The sequence below is a fragment of the Gymnoscopelus braueri genome (assembly GCF_963280865.1).
Source record: "Gymnoscopelus braueri genome assembly, chromosome: 10".
NCBI classification, from domain to species: Eukaryota; Metazoa; Chordata; class Actinopteri; order Myctophiformes; family Myctophidae; genus Gymnoscopelus; species Gymnoscopelus braueri.
In genome coordinates, this window is record NC_137611.1 from 35,727,879 (window position 1) to 35,747,933 (window position 20,055).

Sequence of the window (20,055 nt, forward strand, 5' to 3'; positions counted from 1 at the left end):
ACGGTTCATATCTCAAGTGGTTTCATGAGTGTCCTTTCTTTCCCAGTTAATACTGGCACTAGTAGGACAAAATTACCCAATTAACACACAGGCACTTGCATGTACACCATCACATCCTACCGAACGTGAAAGTGTGTTTCTGTAACCTCCCCCTTTCTCTTTTTGCTGGCTAGGTGCTGAGAAGGAGAAAAGCTGCAATTTGAAGAAATACGGCGAGAAACAACGAATCACACGCAAGGTGAGCAACCAACTTCAAACGTTAACGCGTGTACTGGGTGCACACATACATGTGTGCACATGTTCTCATACAGGTCACCAGTGACATGTATCGCTTCTCCGCATAGTTGCGTTACTTGATTGTTCCAATTGGAGCTCAGTGAATGGAATCCTTTTGCAAGGTCGGCTGCAGACCAATTACACTATCACTGTGCTTAATGTGTCCTGAAGGCCTTTTATATCATGATTCACAGCCATGAGTCTCTATGTCGGGTGAGGCTAGACAGCTATTAGATAGGCCTAGAGCCATTTTCTGTCTGTCTTCGTCTCTGGGTACACTCTTTAGCTGAATTAGCATCAGAGCTGTTATAGAAGGAGCTTTTCCAATCACTGGTGGACGTGTGCTATATGCCGTTTCACTGCCCTTGAAAAACTATCCGTTTTCGCACAATGGGACTGGGAGAGACGCACCAAGGGAGAGACACGCACCAAGGGCCAAAGGGCCATGGCCTTCTCCGTTTCATAAAGCACTTGTGCTGCCGGCTAATCTCATCATTATAATGATGCTAATCATCATTCTAATCAGGTCCTACTGGTTGGTAATCAGAGATGTATGCACGGCCATCATCATCAGTGTGAATAGTATAATTGTTATTATAACAATTGTTATAATGCCAATGCAGTGATCATGCAAGGGATACAATTAGGTATATACTGCACAAACCAGTCTTGTCAAGGTGCTTAACACCTGCCCTCTTGTAACTGAGAAGGCAGCTACTTCTTTTCTTTTTTCTTTTTTTCTTTTTTCAAGCGTACATTGAAAGAGGAGGTAGAAGACATTCAACAACATATCGTTGCTGTCGGGCAGAAACCTTGTATCTCCATATTTCAACTTAGTGCGTTATTTCGTATATTAATGCCCTGCTTCGTCATACTAGAGTGTCGCACAAAAGTAGTGAAAATAGCAGATCTACAAGCTCACAATGCGTCGCGATACGTTGCGAGCTTGTAGATTGGCTGATTTCACTATTTTATTTTAAAAAGAATAAATAATAATAAAACGTTTTAGACGTACTGTACAAGGTTTCCACCCGGCAGCGACGATATTCAAATCCTGGATGTTTTGATTATTACTGTGTCATGTAGTACAAACGCTAGCTAAGTAGTTGACTCCTCAGGGACTCTTAATTCCATTTTCTCCAAAACACTTTCTTTAAAGCATTTTAAAGCTCTCTTCTTAAACCGGGGCCTATTTTCGTTGTTGTTTGCATCTGGTTACTTATTCTTTCAGTGTTGACTGTTCCTGAAGATGATGAAAAACAAGATAAGATACAATACAATAGGGGGGGGGGGGTGAATCGTAGTATTAAACAGTATATACATTCATTTTCCAAAGCATACAATTTGTTAGACTTTCGAGGAAGCCACTGGATTTCAGTCATTTGAGCATGGTGTGAAAATCAATTAGCAGCAACTTATGATCGGTAATTCAGCAAAAAACTAAACAAATCACTGTGTGGATTGTTTGGCAGATTTTATCGTTGCATTTTAATACATTTTAAAGTCAGATTTATTTGAAAAGTCCTACTGAACATAGTCCCAGGAGAAAGGATTGATTTACAAATGGAATTTAAGCATCAATGACTTCTTAACCTTGCTATATTTTGCCAAAATTGACTAAAAATGTTAAAAAAAACAACAAAAAAACAGTTTATATATACAATGTTTGGTCAAAGCTTTGATAATTTGTCAAATGGTCCTTTCATTTCAAGAGTTTGCCACATACTGTATCTGCTTTATGCAATTTCCATTTTCTACATGTAATGTAGAAACATGGGTAGCCTCATTTGGCCTTAGGAACATTAGCACTCGTTCAGGTTGTGTCGAGGGCCTTTGTTGTGAAATGCTACTCTTTGACACACCTCAGGTTTCCTCACACCCCCTCAAGGGCAGATGAGGGCTCACACACGCCTCCATGCTGCTCAGTCTGCCTCGCAGCTCTGTTTGTTATTCATTTGACTTGAGCGTGTCTGCCTGTGTGTCGTTCTTTATATTAGCTACTGCAACGCACTCGCAAAGGAGAGGGGAGGGTGAGTGAAACAAAGCCAGAGTAGAGAGAGGGAGAGTTGGGGGAGAGAGAGGGGAATCGTGAACCAAGTTACGGACAAAAAAGGAACAAACATTTGAAATCACCATAGAGAATAGAGAAAGTGTCTCTCATCCCACACATTTCCTTTCCTATAACCTTTTCCTAATGAGCAGTCATCCAATGCATTAAATACACTAACAGCCTACTTCACATACAGTATAACCACACAGACAATGAATGGGCTGTTCACCACAAGCTCTAACAATGAATTACTATTTGTGTAACTTGGCGATTCAGAGAGATTTAAGCCATTAGAGCCAGATGCAAGGGAGAAAAAAAAGCAATTTAGAACATAAAAACAACAAGGCCGGTGTTCAGCAGTTATGTGAAGCAATGAAATTAGCATGACTATAAATATAAAAGTGTAAATTTGATTCACAAAACAATTAGGGTTTGCAATAACCTGTCTGACCTGCTCAGAGAAGCCAAAGCCTATGATGTTAGACTGGACCAGTTTGATTTTTGTAATAACACTGCCCAGAAATGAGTCTCACAGCAGATTAAACCACCCTGTGATATAGCCTGGAGATAGAACCAGCCCTGCCTTGAATGTAATTTTATTTTAATGATAACATTATTATTATTATTCTGATATCTCACATACCAGTGTAGTGAGGCTTGGCCTGACTACAAAACAAAACAAAAAACTAGCAAATATTGAATCATGTTGGGATCCACATGGGAATGGCTCCAGTGTGGATCTCGGATTTCATGTGGCCAGCCTGTGACATCAGTCCTTTACGATGTTAGTCATAAGTCATCTATGACATATCTATGACTTGGGCAAGGTTTCATCGTGATCACAGCCCTATTGACTTCCACTATAAAATAAAATGTCAATATTTCCAAAAGTATGAAACATGAAAACATAATTATTAAATGTAATAGTGGAGGTACTTCTTTGGCATACAAAGTTTGGCGCTGATCGGTCCAGCAGTTTGCAACACACACACGACACACACAGACAGACTTCTGCAGAGCCATGCCATACAAATAAACACCTGCTGCAGTCTTATGGACATGTTGTAGATTTTCAGGGTAAATGTTTATTTTTACGGCATGGCTCCTAGGAGGCGAGCTCCTCATCAATATGATCTCTTCACAGATCCACAGGGAAACCACACTATTAGACCCTGTCTTGCTTAATAAACATTTGGGGACGTCAAATATTGTCACAGGGCCCAGAATTCCCAGTTGTTCCTTGGTTGGCAGGAGAGAGGTTTTTAATAAGTTGTGAAGAGAAAGAGATGTGGCAATCCCTATGGGAATAAATTAAAGCACACATGATTTTCAATTCACCATGAGATTAAAAAGGTTCAAAGGCATTTCTCAGCTAGACAGCATGAGTGAACAACCCTCATAGCTGGAAATAAATGCAGCACAACAGTCAGAATTGCCCTGATTTTCCTGACATTCATAACACATATTGTTTCAAATAAATACTGTACAATATTCCTATAGGTTGAATTGGCTACTAAAGCCTCCATTGAAAGGTTACAGCTTATTCAGAACTCTGCTACTAACAAAAACAATAAAGAGAGAACACATTACTCCAGTCTTAGCTCGACTACACTGGCTCCATGTGTCTTCCAGAGTCGATTGTAAAGTCCTTCTACTTGTTTATAAAGCTCTCAAGAGGTTAGGGCTGGCCTACATCACAGACGGCCTATTGTTTCATGCTCCTTCGAGGGCCAATAACCACTTGAACCCTATATATTTGATTGACCAGGGTGGTCTGTACTTGGCCCCCTCTTTTCCCCCCTCTACACCACGTCTCTTTGTGGAAAATAGCTGATCTAAAGGCTCACAACTAGTCGCAGTGAACACGTTGAACCTGTAGTTCTACAATTTTTTCACCTATGACATTCCCAGAATAGGCACGATAGGGTTATTGTGGTTAAGGCTCAGCTTCTGACACACCAAGCCGATGTCAGGCCATCGTGCTGTTGTTGAGTATCTGTGACCGACAATCAGCCATAGGTTTTGCAGTGTGTTGCGCATCATTGGTGGTAGTCGTCCATTAGTGGGGTCCGATCACTCAACTTTGCGCAATGTTGAATTGGCATTAGGCACCGTAGGTTGTTGGTGAGTAGAGAGCTCTCTGTTTGGCTGTTCAGACTGTGCAAATCAGAGCACAAGAAGAAGTTAATAGCAAGCCAACGACACATAAAGAGGGAACTCAGACACTATATTGATGTGAAAGTGGCGTGAAAATGCTGTTTTTGTAACTAAAGCTGAAGCTGTAACTCATACATAACCCTATAGTCTATGGCTTTGCATGCGTCCTCATCTTTAATTACCAGCTTATGCATGAAAGAAAAATGTGTTAAATGCATTGACAAGCCTCTGTACCTCTGTTGTAGTACAATTTGTATTGTGATTGCTGCTATTCACCTATTTTCACAGAATGTTCGCTTGTCATGACATGCCCAGAATAGGGATGCTAGGATTTATGTCGCTAATCTATGTTTCCTGTTTTTCTTTTTAATTTACTTTGGTATGAAAGGTGCAATACAAATTAAGCTCATTATTTATAATACTACTCTGGTCGTACAGCGAGACAGCTCACATATTATGTGTGGGTTTTGCACCAGTAAAGGGCAGAGAGGAGTGGGGAGAAGGGTGCAGTTTGCCTTTCTAATTACTCCTCATAGGATCCCAGCCATTGATTGTTGCAAATGCCCATTGATTTTTAGCAGTGCTCTGTGCTGGTGCACAACTTGACTTTTCCGTTGAATGCCAAGAGTCACAGGACCGCAGATCTCTGTGACATCTGTGTGTGCATGTTTGTATGTGTGTGTGTGTGTGTGTGTGTGTGTGTGTGTGTGTGTGTGTGTGTGTGTGTATCATCAAACCAGTCTGTCTGTATGTGTGTGTGTGGAACGAGGATAGCTAATGAATAGGAAAGCCTATGCTTTTCCATTGAATTGAGAGCCATTGATCGTGCCATGAGAAACTGTTTGTTTACGGCACTTACAGAACTTGTACATGGATTGGAGACATCTCGAGGCTATTGGCAAAGTGCTCACATTGCATAACATCGCAAGAGTTCCCTCCGCACGGTCCCCAACAGATCACAATTGACAGTTTACATTGAATATACGCTATTATCCAGAGTGACTGACAAAGTGCAAGATTGGAGTAAGTTGCGCGAACTCCATTCAACCAACAATAGTAGAGTAGGTAGAGTACAAATAAAAATAATTAACTTTTAATTATTTCGGAAAATGTCAAACTTTTTATACAGCAATGAATTGATATTAAATAGAAAATGTAAATTGTAACAGTACTTTTGAATACTTACATATTTTTAAAAGCAAGTACTCCAGTACCTTAGCTCAAGTAAAACATGTTACTGAGCAAATTTCACTTGTAGTCGAGCGTTTTTAGATTTCTAGCATGTTTGATATTTGTCTCTTTCGCCGACTTTCGCTATCATTCCCCCGAGGAGATCCGTGCGACAGCCAATGAGAGCACACTACTTATTTTTTATCGTTGTGAGCGCATAGATCAGCTATTTTCAAAGAAAAATCTTGAAAAAAAATAAAGATTGCCAAGTATTTTCCAAATCCATACAAATCTTGTATGGGGGTGACAGGGGGTCTATGGCACAACATATTTTCAGAAGTTGTTTGAGAACCACTGGTTTAAACAACATTAGGAAACAAGCCCAAATAAGCAACTACACTTTAGAAACAATTAAGCGCAAAAAAAACGCAACCCTCAACTACCAATATTTAGACAAGCAACTTTACAGAAAAACAAGCCCAAAGTCACTTATGATAAGCGGACATGGCAACACTGCTTCTTGAATTGCATCACGCACTTAAAGCTGGTCACTTGTTTGTTTCAGAGAGAGAGAGAAATACAGAGAAATAGAGAATTATTTAATGTCAATCATTAGCGTCCTGTCTCAGTCTCGCGCATGTATCATTGCACGTTTTCATGAGACGTCGGTTAACATGAATTGGAATAAAAACAAATGTATGTATTGGGTTTCGATTGCATGGTGAAACATCTTGCAGTATGTGATCCCTTGTCGGCGATCAATCGTATATTGTGAAAAACACAACGATATTTGACAGCCGATTTCAAGAAAGAGACTTGTGCAATGTGAAGTGTTTAACGATCTGATGACTCCCCGACCACTTCAAATATCTTGCAGTGTGTTGCTGCCTTAAGGGAACACAGAAGGGGGAGACGTGAAAATGAACGCAGCTTAATTGTCCCTAAGCAATTATGCCTACATTGTACTGTACATCTTGAGGTGGCAATATTGTAAGTGCCCCACAGAAATGATGTGGCTTTTTTACATGACCCAGGGTTATTTTAGACACGGCTATAATTCAAGCCTCCAATCCCTAAGGGCCCACAAACAGATAAAACATAATGGCGCGTCTATCGATGGTGTAGTGTTTAAGAAAATCTCCGGTTGCCTGTAAGTGATTTCCACCACAGGTTGTCCTTCAATGAAAAGAAGAAATAAATAAATAAAAGAAAAGTGTCCACTAACTGGAATCTGTCTGTCCGGTTTTTATAGAAATGGTGTAGCACTCAGGTGCTTTATGTGTTCGATGAAACTAGGCCATGGACAATAGACATAAAGATGTCTCATGCCGTGATGCCACGCACACACGCACACACGCACACACGCACGCACACACACACACACGCACACACGCACACACGCACACACGCACACACACACGCACACGCTCGTACGCAGGCACACACACGCACCAACACCGTTTCTCTTGCTTTATCTGCTTTATCCTCAATGTTCATTTAATCCTTCCACACATCCGCACATCCGCACACACACACGCACGCACACTTTTGATACATTTTATGTGCATTTGAAAGTATGTTTATATGCTGCACATGTGTTTGTGTATTTTTCACACGGTACACATACAGCATACTATAGTTACTTACCGAGTCCTCCAGTCAAAACACATTTGACTCCTGAATGAGATTCCCAAGGTTGATATCAATAACTGATTCCCATGGGTCACACAAAGCCTCCTGTTGAAGGAGAGCCGCTTCTTAAGAGACACATTCATATTCCGCTGCGCTTGTCTGTTTTTGCAATCCATTCGACTTCATTATGTGTGCCCAAGCAAGCAAGCAAACCTCCTTGCATCACGCTGCCTTTATTTCTCTTACTTGGTGAGATACATGCATTTATGAGATCTTGGGTCAGTTTGGGTGAGGGCTTTCCCTGCTCTTTATTGTGGCCTTTGACTTAGTTGGCTCTGCAAACTACATTCTGTACTTTAACACTTAAACCCATATACTTTGTTGACTGAGGTACTCCCTCCTTTTTTCCGTCTACACCAAATCTCTTTACATTTAGCCGAAAATAGATGAACTTTAAGCTCGCAATGTGTCTATATACTATTGTGAGCATGCCTTTATGACATGCCCAGAACAGGGATGCTATGGGTTCATGTGGTTAATGGGAATTCTCATGTCATTGTCCCTTACAGTTGTTTCTGCAGAGGGGTTTGAATAATGCAAGGCCAATGTCTAATATTTTTCAATATTCTACCAATGTTCTACCAGAGTCTGCAGAGAAACTGATTGTGTGTGTGTGTGTGTGTGTGTGTGTGTGTGTGTGTGTGTGTGTGTGTGTGTGTGTGTGTGTGTGTGTGTGTGTGTGTGTGTGTGTGTGTGTGTGTGTGTGTGTGTGTGTGTGTGGGTGTGTGTGGGTGTGTGTGTGTGTGTGTGTGTGTGTGTGTACACACAGGCGTGTGGGCAGGCGTTGAGTTTTGTGAAGAGACCAATTACAGAGTTATGTAATTAAAAAATAAATGTAACTGAAATCACTTACAATTAAAAAATAAGTAAAACAAATCACTATAATTGCAAAACCAATCAGGGAAGCACACATGCAGGCAGTAAAGACTTCAAGGCGGGTAGCGATAACTTAGATAAAGTTATGTCTTCGGATGCCTTCTGTGTTTGTTTTGATACTCGGATTCAATCAAAACATGACAACCTTCATTGATGTCATATCGAAGTGAAAGATTCATGACAGTAAACAACTGGGAGTTTCATTAAGTGTTAATTCTAGGACGTTGCCTGTTTTGATGGATATACACTAAAGTTGACTAAACATTCATTTAGGAGGTAATCAAAATGTAATCAGATGTAATCAAGCTACATTATTTCAAAGTAATAACAATTGTTATCTTCCATCCATCCATCCATCTTCAACCGCTTATCCGGAGTCGGTCGCGGGGGCAACAGTTCCAGCTGAGAGCTCCAGACTTCCCTTTCCCAAGCAACATTAGCCACTTCCTCCTGGGGATCACGAGGCGTTCCAAGGCCAGTGTGGCGATATAATCCCCCCTGGTCCTTGGTCTGCCAGGGGGTCTCGTCCCAGTGGGACGTGCAGCGAGGACAATCCCTAGGGAGACGCTCGGGAGGCATCCGCACTAGATGCTCGAACCTTAGCTGGCTCCTTTCCAAGTGGATCTTACCTATTACAATTTTAAGAGGGTACTGTAATCATAGCCACAGAAAGACAGAGACGGGGGTGGGGAGTGAGTAAAAAAGGAAAGAGAAGAAAGAGTGAGAAACAAAAGAAACAAAAGAGGCTGGAAGACGGGCCCAGACGGACAGGCAGCAAGACAAAAGAGGAAGACAGATAGAGGGTCTCATTAACCCATTTAGACCTGAGGCCCATTCTACAAATGCCTTCTAAATCCTAACAGTTTTCTGAAACGCTTATGTTGCTATATTATCATTTTCTTTTTCATGTCAAGGGCCCCCAAGATATGAATTTAGCCGCAGACCCCCATCTCAAAATATGTTGTTCCAGAGACCCCCCAGAAGCAAAAGATTTGAGTTACATAATATTCAAAGATTTGCACAAATGTTCACGATAAAAAAAAAAAAACAGCAGATCTACAAGCTCATAGCACGGCACTCGGTGCCAAAGAAATCTTAAAATGACACAGATGCGTTCCCGGATTGAATAGGTTAAAGCTGAGCAGGCCAGACACAACAACATCATCATATGGCTTCCAAAGGATACCTAATGTGATTTGCTTGTGTAATGAGACAGGCAGCCATTTGTAATTTTCACCATTTCTTCCCCCCCCTGCTCGTCACACTTTGCTGCGTTGTGTACCTACATCCCGGCCTGATTACCACAGGGGTTTATTTTTAGTGGTCTGGGAATGACTACGGACAGGACTGTGATGAATGGGAGTGTTTTTCCATAGTGACAGCAACAGTGGTGGTTGTGGGATTGACTGCAGCGTTGGCAATAATGTTGTCACTAGGACACACACAGAAAGATGGGGAGTTGGCTCGCTTTAACTTTCAGGGTTAATCTAGTTTATGGGTTATGACAGGGTGCTGAGCTGGCGAAGTGTTTCTGGCATAAAATTACAGTTTGTTTTTACCCTTTAGCATAGGTTTAACTCTTGCGTTTAGTATTACAATATAGGTTTAGTAGTATAGTATGGGTCAGAGCCTTGTATTAGAGGGCTGCGTCACCTCGGGGGCAGAAAACAGCACCGGTCACGTGGTTCATTTAAACTCGAAATAGTGACAAACGCTCACAGGGCCCTATTTTCGCCGGTGCCTTACCCATTGTCCCTAAACTTCTTTGCCATTTTTTACTATTTTTAAAAACATTCAAATCAATCTACAACAACCAATCTACAACCTCACAACGTAAGAATAGTTTTTTTTTAAATGGCAAAGAAGTTTAGAGACAATGGGTAAGGCACCGGTGGAAATATGGCCCTATAGACTCCAGTGCATTCCGTAAACGTATACTTACTTATATTATTATATTACTTATTTGGCTCTGGTATGGATGAGTACAACATCCCTAAGGTTGGCCTCACTTTGTTTAGTAGTTATTTTCTTTTATTGGCATCAAAGGTGCACAACAATTAAACACATTAAAATCAAAGTGACAAAACGTAACATCCATTAGCAAGAGACTGCAGGTTCTTTAAATGTTTGGGGGGGGGGGGATTTGAGACAGCTCCAAGTATTTATTTATTTATTTGTGTGTGTGCGTGTGTTTGCAGAAAGTGATGTGAAAACACAGAGTTTCCAAAGATGACTTCCAATTTGTCTGGAACTAAAGAGAGTGAAAGACCAGATAAGAAAAGGAAATAAATGGCTCACTATATTGGGATTCTGTATAGTTAATATAAGTGGAAGTACAGAACTTCAGCTTACAGTTACAGTTACAATTACAGTACCGTAAATTTCGGACTATAAGCCGCGACTTTTTCCCAATTTTTCGACCCTGCAGCTTATATAACGGTGCGGCTTATCTATGGATTATTACAGCTAACGGCCACTAGGGGACCTCCTAAATCTATGGATTTTACACCCGCGGCTTATAGTCCAGTGCGGCTTATATATGTTCCAAACATTCAATTTAGCTGCTGCGGCTTATAGTCAGGTGTGGCTTATAGTGCGAAAATTACGGTAGTTGTAATATCTCAGTTTTTCAGTGTGTGCTTGCATACTGTGCGTGCGTGCGTGTGTGTGTGTGCGTGCTTGCATGCGTGCGTGCGTACATGTGTACAGTATGTGTGTTGTGCGTTCGTGCCTAGCTTTGTTTCAGTCAGTTTGGTGTGGAACGGTAGTGGGACTGAGCGCAGAGTTGACTTTAGTCAATACCACAGAAAGACACAGAGGGAGAGCGAGAGAAGGGTCACCATATTGAGGTTATTGGGATATACGGTCATAGATCGATAGTGGAAGTTCAATGTACCCCATGTGTACCCGTGCCCTTTTCACATTGCACAGCTCTGGCCTTTACCAACTGTGGAGGCTGACCCACATGACTTCTGCGCTGGAAAATTCCTCTCTCAGTCTCATTGCTGTGAGTTCTTTCAGGATCAAGAATGTCCATTGTGCAGTTGATGAAAAGCTCCTAGTAGAGCCCGACCAATGACAGATTTTTTGGGTCCGATGCCGATCCCTAATTTGGAGACCACAGATTTCAAAAACCTAAGATTTGATTAATTAAGCTACGGCCATCCCTTGTACATGTATATACTGTACTAAACAATCAGAACTTTTCATTGTCATTATTATTCCGTAATATTTTGTTCCAATTTGCTACATTGACTGGAAGCAGCAACTATGAGAGCCCTGTTTTGGAGAAACAGGTTAAGGGGCACGGTGTGCTGTGCATACTAGCAATTTCCACAGTGTAATGGAATAAAAGCCTCTGAACGGTAATTTCTCAGACAAGCTGCAGACAGCAGAGATTGTGCTCCTCGTTGACACCAAAATTTCAGCGACGATTCGCAAACGATACATCCCAGACTGCACCTCCCATCCAAAAGGACAACAAGTCAGTCCCAAAAAAACACAGGCGAGACAAAACTCATTACTTCACCTCAGGAAACATTCCGTTTATTCGTCCCCTGTGTGCCTCACACCAGTGCGCCTGCCTGGCCCAGAACAGGGCCCTGAGTCTCCCATGTGTACGTTGACAGTAATTGTGCAGTACAGGGTACAGTGCAGGCATCAAAACCTGCAATACTCCACTGGTTTGACCCAATGTTTCTTAAAGCCTCTACCAATAAACCAGGGGAATTATTCAGCTGGGTGTCGAAACAAGACAGCTTCCCCTCTCCTCTTCACACACGCCCAACGACACCAGCCAAAGCGAGACAGTCGGAGGTGAAGCACATGGCCGGCCTTGCATGTGCCACGGCTCAGTGAAATCTTCACACGGTGTATATCATTTCCAGGCCTTTTGTGACTATCAAGGATATCGCACACCTGCAGCTTTGTAAGTTGTAAAGTGGAACCGAACGTATCATAAACAGAAATCTGTAGTTCAGAGTGAGTCAGTGGCAAATGCGACCCCACGCGCTCCTCCGAAAGGGCAGAGCAGCAGTGCAGCTGTAACTCATAGCATGTAGTGAAATGCAACACAGTGTGGTGCCCAGCTCCCATCACCATTAGTTACAACCTCAAAGACACCACCTTGAGGTACTTTATCGTCCCTAATTTCACAGCCACTTTCACACTCACTAATTCATCCCTCTCCCCTTCAAACCACCGACGTAAAGATCTTTCTCTCTTTCACTTCGACTCTCTGTCTTCTCTGTTGCCTTTGTTCTCCCATTATCTCTCCTGCTCCCTCTGGCCGCGTACCCCCCCCCTCCCCCTGTTCTTCTGGTTCCCTGCCTCCACTTTTCTTCATCTTCTCTCTCTTCTTCTTCCTCTGAGAAGGCAAAGTCGAACGGGCCAATAGCGTTTAATTGCTGTGGTTTTTATGTGGTCTGCTGAGAAGTAATAGGCACTCAGCACTTCTGTCCGCAAGACAGATAGTGTCTGTGCTTTGCTTGTCAGGGAGGTGGCTGTGTGGGAGCGCGCTCAGCGACTTCAGGAAATGCAGGTGAAGTAATAAAAGAAAAGGGTTCTGTGTTTCTGGGGGAGCGGTTGGGCAGTCAAGAATAGTTTCCATTTCCTCATTGGGAACGAGTCACTTAGGCTCACACGCACGATGAGCAAAGTTATTATAGTTATGAATTTGTCATTCATTTTCAGTTTCAGTTTAGTTTTAATTGGTTTTTAAAGTGGGTTTGCTAGTTTAGTTTTTATTCAGTAAAATGTCTTAGTTTTAGTTTTTTAAATTAAAATATGGAGTTGTGAGGGGTGAGATTCATAAAGCTCAGAAGACAATGGCAAAAATGTCAGATATACATGCTCCCAATTCAGCTTCAGTTATCTTTTTTTCACTATTTTCCCAAATTCTAGTTTTCGTTATTTTGTTAGTTTTAGTTACTATAATAAACCCTGGCAATGAGTGTATGCAATGGCCACAAATATGCATGCACATCCAACCCCCCCCCCCCTCAACACACATACACACACACTCACACAGGCATGCATGCACATGCTAGGGCATTAACGAATAATCGAATATTCGAATATTCGACAATCAAACCACTATTCGACCACTGTACATCAAAGTCGATTATTCTATTTTTTTTATTAGATTTTTTTTGTTTTAGTGGATTTTCTACAGCAGACACGCAGCTGTGAGCTCTGGTGTGACGTCAACTTGCATTCCTTGTGTCGAGTCGTCAATGCCATAAAAATTCGAATATTCGAATACTTATAGGTCGAATAATTCTAATGATAAAAATCACTATTCGTGAATGCCCTAGCACATGCCTACATGCATACAATCTGCATGCCACCTGACAGACTTTGGACACACAGTCAAGGAGAAGCCACTTGTTAGCAGCACTCATTCACCAGGCCAGTATAGCTGGTGTTAATGGCTGGTTCATGGTCGGAGCACGCTCCACCGCCCTGCTGTGTTTGAGCCAAAGGCACCATATGGAGAGCGTCACAAAGTGACTCATATGGACTCAAACTGGAGTCTGAAGGAAAGCAGAAGATATTCTGTAATCGCAGAACAGCAATGCATCCCTGGAACCCCTTGGTTAAAAATGTATGAGGATATATAAATATACAATCAATATGGGTGGTCGGGTCGGACAGGTCAGTATCTCTGGGGGTAACATAGTGCATGGAGAAATAAGAAAGAATAGTCAAGAGTGGAGCATTGAAGGATATGGCCGAATATGTGCAGACATGTGGCAGGGCTCAGCACTTGCTCAGCAACCTGATGGCTTGCCTGTGGAAAGTCATCCCTTAGTCTGTCTGTGCAGAATTTGATACGGCGGTGTTGCCTGCTTGACTGCAGCGTGAACAGATTGTGGCTGGGGTGGTTAGTATCCTTAATAAACTATTTTGCCTTGGTGTACTGCCTGGTGTATTATGTCCTGGAGGGAGGGAAGCTCACCTCCGACAATGTGCTGGATCATCTGACGATGATGCTGTAGAATGTCCTAAGGATTCAGAGGCTCATGCTGAGTTTCTTCAGCCGCCTGAGTCTTTACAGTTACCGTTACAGTATGACTATGTGGCTTATATGAGGTCCTCAGAAATTTGTATACAGAGCAACTTGATTTCACTGCATTTGAGTTTTTATTTATTTAACCTTTATTTATCCAAGCTGACCTCATTGAGATACAGAATCTCTTTTATGAGAGGGACCAGACCAAGAGGGCAGCTCTTGGTCTGGTCACAAACAAGACATACATTTACATTTAAAAACACACATACAGAATAAAGTAAACTAGTAAAAGCAATACAAAATTAACTGGTGCCTCATGCCATCTGTGTATCAGTGATCAAACCTCATTCCTGTGGGCCATCTCGTCCCATCACCATCATGGGCAAAATAAAATTGATCATGGCATACTGTAGTTAGATAATATTTGGCTTGTTTTAATGATCATCGAAGATTTCTTAGTTGCTTTTCTCCTCACTGTTCTGGACCAGCACTTGTATTTACCTTTTATTTAGTCCCTGCTGTACAACAACCTATTTGCTGCCTTTAGCCTGATTTATTTATGCCACCTATTGGAATGGAACTACTGTCAAATTTATGCTTCAACTATCCTCCTTTTCTTGACTTTTTGTTGTCATTATTATTAAACATGTTTGCAGAAAATAATATACTGTATAGTGGAGTGACAAGGCCCCAGAAGATATTAAAAACAGAATAAAAGCCATTATTTTCATTGTTCTTTGAAAGTTTTGTTTCCCAACCTCTAAATGTGATGGAGGACAGATATACCTTGGAGAGAACACACAGTACAGAGAAATAATAGAACTGTACTCTAACATACCTGCACACTGAAACCCTGAGAGCTGAAGGAAGGAAGGAAGGAAGGAAGGAAAGAAGGAAGGAAGGAAGGACACTTGTACAATTGAATCCACAAGGGGTGAAATTAACACTTCCATAACCTTTCAGAGTTAAATTAAAACTTATTATTTTTATGGAATTACTTTTGTTTTTGTTTTATGACACTACACAGGTGCATCCCTGACTTGAGTGTATACTGTCTTCCTCTTGTTTCAAACAATGTATTTACGATTCTGCCCCCATCCAACAGTTATGGAGAGATGGCTCTGTGCTCAGAGCCACATTTTTTAAGCTGGTATTTTGTCCAGTTAGTTAGTAATTCTAGGAATTCCTGTGCTGCGCTGCCAAGGAGTCCCACAAGCAATATTAAAAATGGGTAATAAAGCAAGATGCTTTTCATTGAAAGCCCATCATTTTTTATATACAGTGTGGTTACAGAAAGCCAACACACACACACACACACACACACAAACACACACACACACACACTGTGGTTGAAATATTTTTGAACAAATTAAGTATGGATCACATCGAGTTGTTATTACCTTGGAAGTGAACCATGTCAAAGTTTCATTCCAGAGTTTAATTGCGCTCCATGCGATTGCATTTTTGCTAGTCGCACTACACGATAATGCAAATTCAAACTCTTAAGCCCATGAAAAACCAATTACTTGCTTTACTGCTTAACAGCCAGGAAGCTCTCATTAGGCCTATCTATTAAGACTCTCCACAAAAAGTTTTTTCTTTTCTTCCTCCAAACTAAATGGCCAGATTTTTGGTCGTGTCCAGGTGGCACAGGGGTAAAGTACCAGCCCCCTACGGTGGGGTTCAATTACTCTGCGCTGCCTCCGGCTTGGCCCCAGCGTTCCAATGAACACCATTGGTTGTGTTCCCAGGATGTGGGAAGCCGGCGGGGGAGCGTGTTCTCTGTCACTGCACTGGTGAATCCTACAAGTTGGTCAGGTTGGCTATTCTGCAGGAAGCAGAACTGGGAGGGATTGCTGGAGGCTGGCGACTCCATGTGTAGCAGAGGAGACATGTGGTTGTCTACATCCTCCCCAGACCAAACAGAAGGGGTTGGTGCTTGCCAGTGGGATATACAAACATAGGGGGGCCGGGGGGGGGGGCATAACAACTAAATTGTGGAGAAAATTAAAAAAGATCAATAACTGTGACTACAGAGCTTGTTTGTTGCCAAGCGAAATTAACACCAAGTCCAAACATGTCTATTTGTCAAAACATACTCCTTATGCATATATTGCGGTACAGTATGTGAAACACCCCTCGAAAGGATAACATAGTTTTGCTATCTTCAGCTGCAACCAGTGACTTTCTCTAGAGTTTTTCTTGCATGAATTGCTAACTGTCAGCTCCCAGTTCTTACTGCACGTCTTACCAAGCCGTGCTGCTCATACGTTGAGTTAGCGTGGCCCCGTATTGAACCCATACCTTGCAAAGGTATGGGTATGAGCACTCTACTGATATGGGTATGAGCACTCTACTGATTGAGCTATACCCATACTGAGCGACTGTAGGTCATAGCTATGGTTTTGGCTGTTTATCCATTTGTGAAAGACATTGCAGATCAGATTCAATGACTGTCTATTTCTCACCTCAAATGTTTAGGTGGAATAAGTTTACAGTATGTACAGGCTGCCACGTTGTTGTTTTTCCCTCTGTTACTTGTGCTGTAGGCATAGAGAGTTGAATTATCCTGTTCTTCACCATACATCGACATTTGTATTCAGATGATCTATAACACGGACACTATCTTAATGGTTCAAGAGTATAATGGGTCTGAAAACCCTTGTGGCAGGCAGATACTGTAATGCTACAGTGTAATGAACAAATGGTAAGCAATCCAACAGGTTCATATTATACATATATACTTTAGGACTGGATTACACCAAGATGTAAACTGAAAAGGAAGATAAACAGAGGTTTATGTAAGGGACAGATTCAAATAAATGTAATTATGACCTACAGTATTTATAGCAACTTACCTAACAATATGTCCCCTTAGTACTAATAGTATGCTATGTGTCTTGATCTTCCATCGTTTAATTTAAAGTTTAATTTCCATTCTCACCTAATCACTTACGGTAATTACCATTACCAAATAATCCAACAATAACAGCTAATTGAATGTGATATCATTTCACTAAGTAGTGGCAATTAATTAGATCAATCATTTTCTAAAAAAGTTGCTTTGAGTAACACAACATGCATGGCCTTATTAGCAGAGAATCACAAGGGCTGTCGCTCTTACTATACAGAACACTGTATCTTAAGAATCAACAGAGAGTGTCATGGCTTTATGTTGAACAATTTCAAAAATCTTTCAAAAATAGCTGATGTTGTAGATCGTCTATTTTCAAAATAATTTCGAATTTCTTGTGAGTAAGTGGTTAACATAATTAGTTATTGGGATGTGGACACATGCCAGTCATTTGGCCTAAAATGAACCGCAAGCGCAACATTGTATTGTGAGATAATGGAAGAATAACATGGAAGCTCACAAAGGAAGCGCACCTCCTGAAATAGAATGATGTATTCCCTTTTTTTCTTTGACGTCGGGATGATGGATGAGAATAACAGGAGTTGTGAGATTCCCCGGTCTCTGAGTCAGGAACTACACATAAAACATTGTCATCTCATTCTTGTGTGCTCTTACATTTTTCATGTTTTAATATATCGATTTTTTTCATTTTTTTCTTCACCCACCAGATAATGACAGAATGTGTGCATAGTCAGCAGCAATCTTGGAAGATACATTGACACTATCATTAGAATGCAGTGAATGGGAGAATACGTTTAAATTGATCACCGTGCAATGTGAGAAAATAGGGCTGGTTTTGAAAGAGACTTTCATTGCCTGATTCATAAATCAATGGCCTCAATGTAACAAATTATCTCACATCAAGATATACGCTCACAGATACTCTATCTCTCACTGTGTGTGTGTGTGTGTGTGTGTGTGTGTGTGTGTGTGTGTGTGTGTGTGTGTGTGTGTGTGTGTGTGTGTGTGTGTGTGTGTGTGTGTGTGTGTGTGTGTGTGTGTGTGTGTGTGTGTGTGTGTGTGTGTGTGTGTGTGTGTGTGCATGCGTGTGCGTGTATTGCTTGTTCATGTTGCAGCACATATATTGAAAAGCACTAAGGCTGAATCCTCCTGTCATAACAAAGCAAAGGAATCAATAGAGAAACAGTGTTGATCTCTTGTCTCTGTTTAAGATATCCTTGAAGCTATGACTGCCACAACAGAGAGAAAAGTAAGATCAGAGAAAGAGACAAACACAGATAGATAGATAGATATAGATAGATAGATAGATAGATAGATAGATAGAGAGCAGTGGTGGGAAAAGTGCTCAATTTCTTTGAGAAATGTTGAAGTACAAAAGTATTTGTATCAAAATGTACTTAAAGTACCAAAAGTAGAAAGTACTCATTATGCAGAATGTCCTATTTCACAAGTTTTCAAATGTATAAAATGTATACAAGGCTTTTCAAAATAGCCGTTCTACAAGCTCACAATGCGTCGCATTGTGAGTATGTATTTAAGGCTGAAGTGGTTACAGTATGTTGCAAAAGTAACTGGTTGCTAAAGTTTTCAAATAATTGTAGTGGAGTAAAAGTATAATATTTGCCTCTGAGATGTTGTCGAGTAGAAGTAAAAGTACAGAAAATTGGAAATATCCCAGTAAATAAATAAAATCACACCCTGTGTGAAGTGGGCGGTGTCTTCCTAGCTAACCACAATACTGAATGGAGTCAACCAATATATATGCTTTGATCTGAAAGAGCCACTTAGTGTCAGCATGTGTCTTGCTAGCTTCACAATACTGAATGGAGTCGATCAATCATGTACAAAAGATAAATACATTTATCTTTTGTAAAACACACTTTATGATGGACAAAACCATAACTTAAAAAAAACAATAATTTGGTTTTTTTTAAGTTATGGTTGCTTATATAGGGCTATGCACATGTGTCATGTGACACTGGCCAATCACATAGGGCTATGCACATGTGTCATGTGACACTGGCCAATCACAGTCCTGAATAGATTGTGATTGGCCAATCACAGCGCAGGATAATTGTACAAACTTTTAGGGCCGGTTTCACTGCCCAAGATATTTGTACATTTTTCCAAATCTCACTTATAGGGGCGGTTTCACCGCCCAAAAATCACACCCTGTGTGAAGTGGGCGGTGTCTTGCTAGCTAATCACAATACTGAATGGAGTCAACCAATCATGTACAAAAAATAAATACATTTATTGAAACACTCTTTATGATGGAAGAAACCATAACTTAAAAAAAACAAATTAATGTTTTTTTTAAAGTTATGGTTTCTTATATAGGGCTATGCACATGTGTCATGTGACACTGGCCAATCACAGTCCTGAATAGACTGTGATTGGCCAATCACGGTGCAGGGTTAGGCGGGGTACATTTTGGCCAATCACAGCGCAGGATAATTGTACAAATATCCAAACCTCACTTATAGGGGCGGTTTCACCGCCCAAAAATACCTAAAAAAAGTACAGTACTTTAGTAAATATACTTTAAACCACTGATAGAGAGAGAGAGAGAGAGAGAGAGAGAGATGTCTCACAACATACTGTTGAAGGTCTGTTGACAGACTGTCTATATATATATTCATTCTCATATTCACTGTTGATAGTGTACACATTTATCCCTGCTTAGATCCATTCATTTTCTATCTGTCTGTCTGTCTGTCTGTAGTACATGCAATACGATACATGACAATGAATCCACTTGAACCTTGTTAAAAAACGATAATAAAGCCTTCTGTTAAAGTCGTGACACCTTATAACAGCCTTGTTTAACACTGCACATGTTCATTGAATCTGATAATCACTCATGATGAAAACTGATTTAATCATAAGGAGCTGATGGTCTTTTGCAGACCATTTTAAAATGTGTTATTTAAAAAAACGGCTTTC

General features: G+C 41.0%; 1 protein-coding gene across 1 annotated transcript in view; it reads left to right on the forward strand.

Annotated features, from left to right (window-relative positions):
* The window catches only part of tnr (tenascin R (restrictin, janusin)), a gene marked incomplete at its 5' end in the record, with an annotated part of 203,904 nt that overhangs the window by 24,355 nt on the left and 159,494 nt on the right, over positions 1-20,055 (forward strand). Inside the window, 4 exons of the mRNA XM_080439872.1 lie at positions 174-238; positions 11,153-11,228; positions 11,797-11,867; positions 12,109-12,149. Of these exons, the coding sequence (XP_080295998.1) occupies positions 174-238; positions 11,153-11,228; positions 11,797-11,867; positions 12,109-12,149 (253 nt within the window). The remainder of the gene's footprint in view (positions 1-173; positions 239-11,152; positions 11,229-11,796; positions 11,868-12,108; positions 12,150-20,055) is intronic.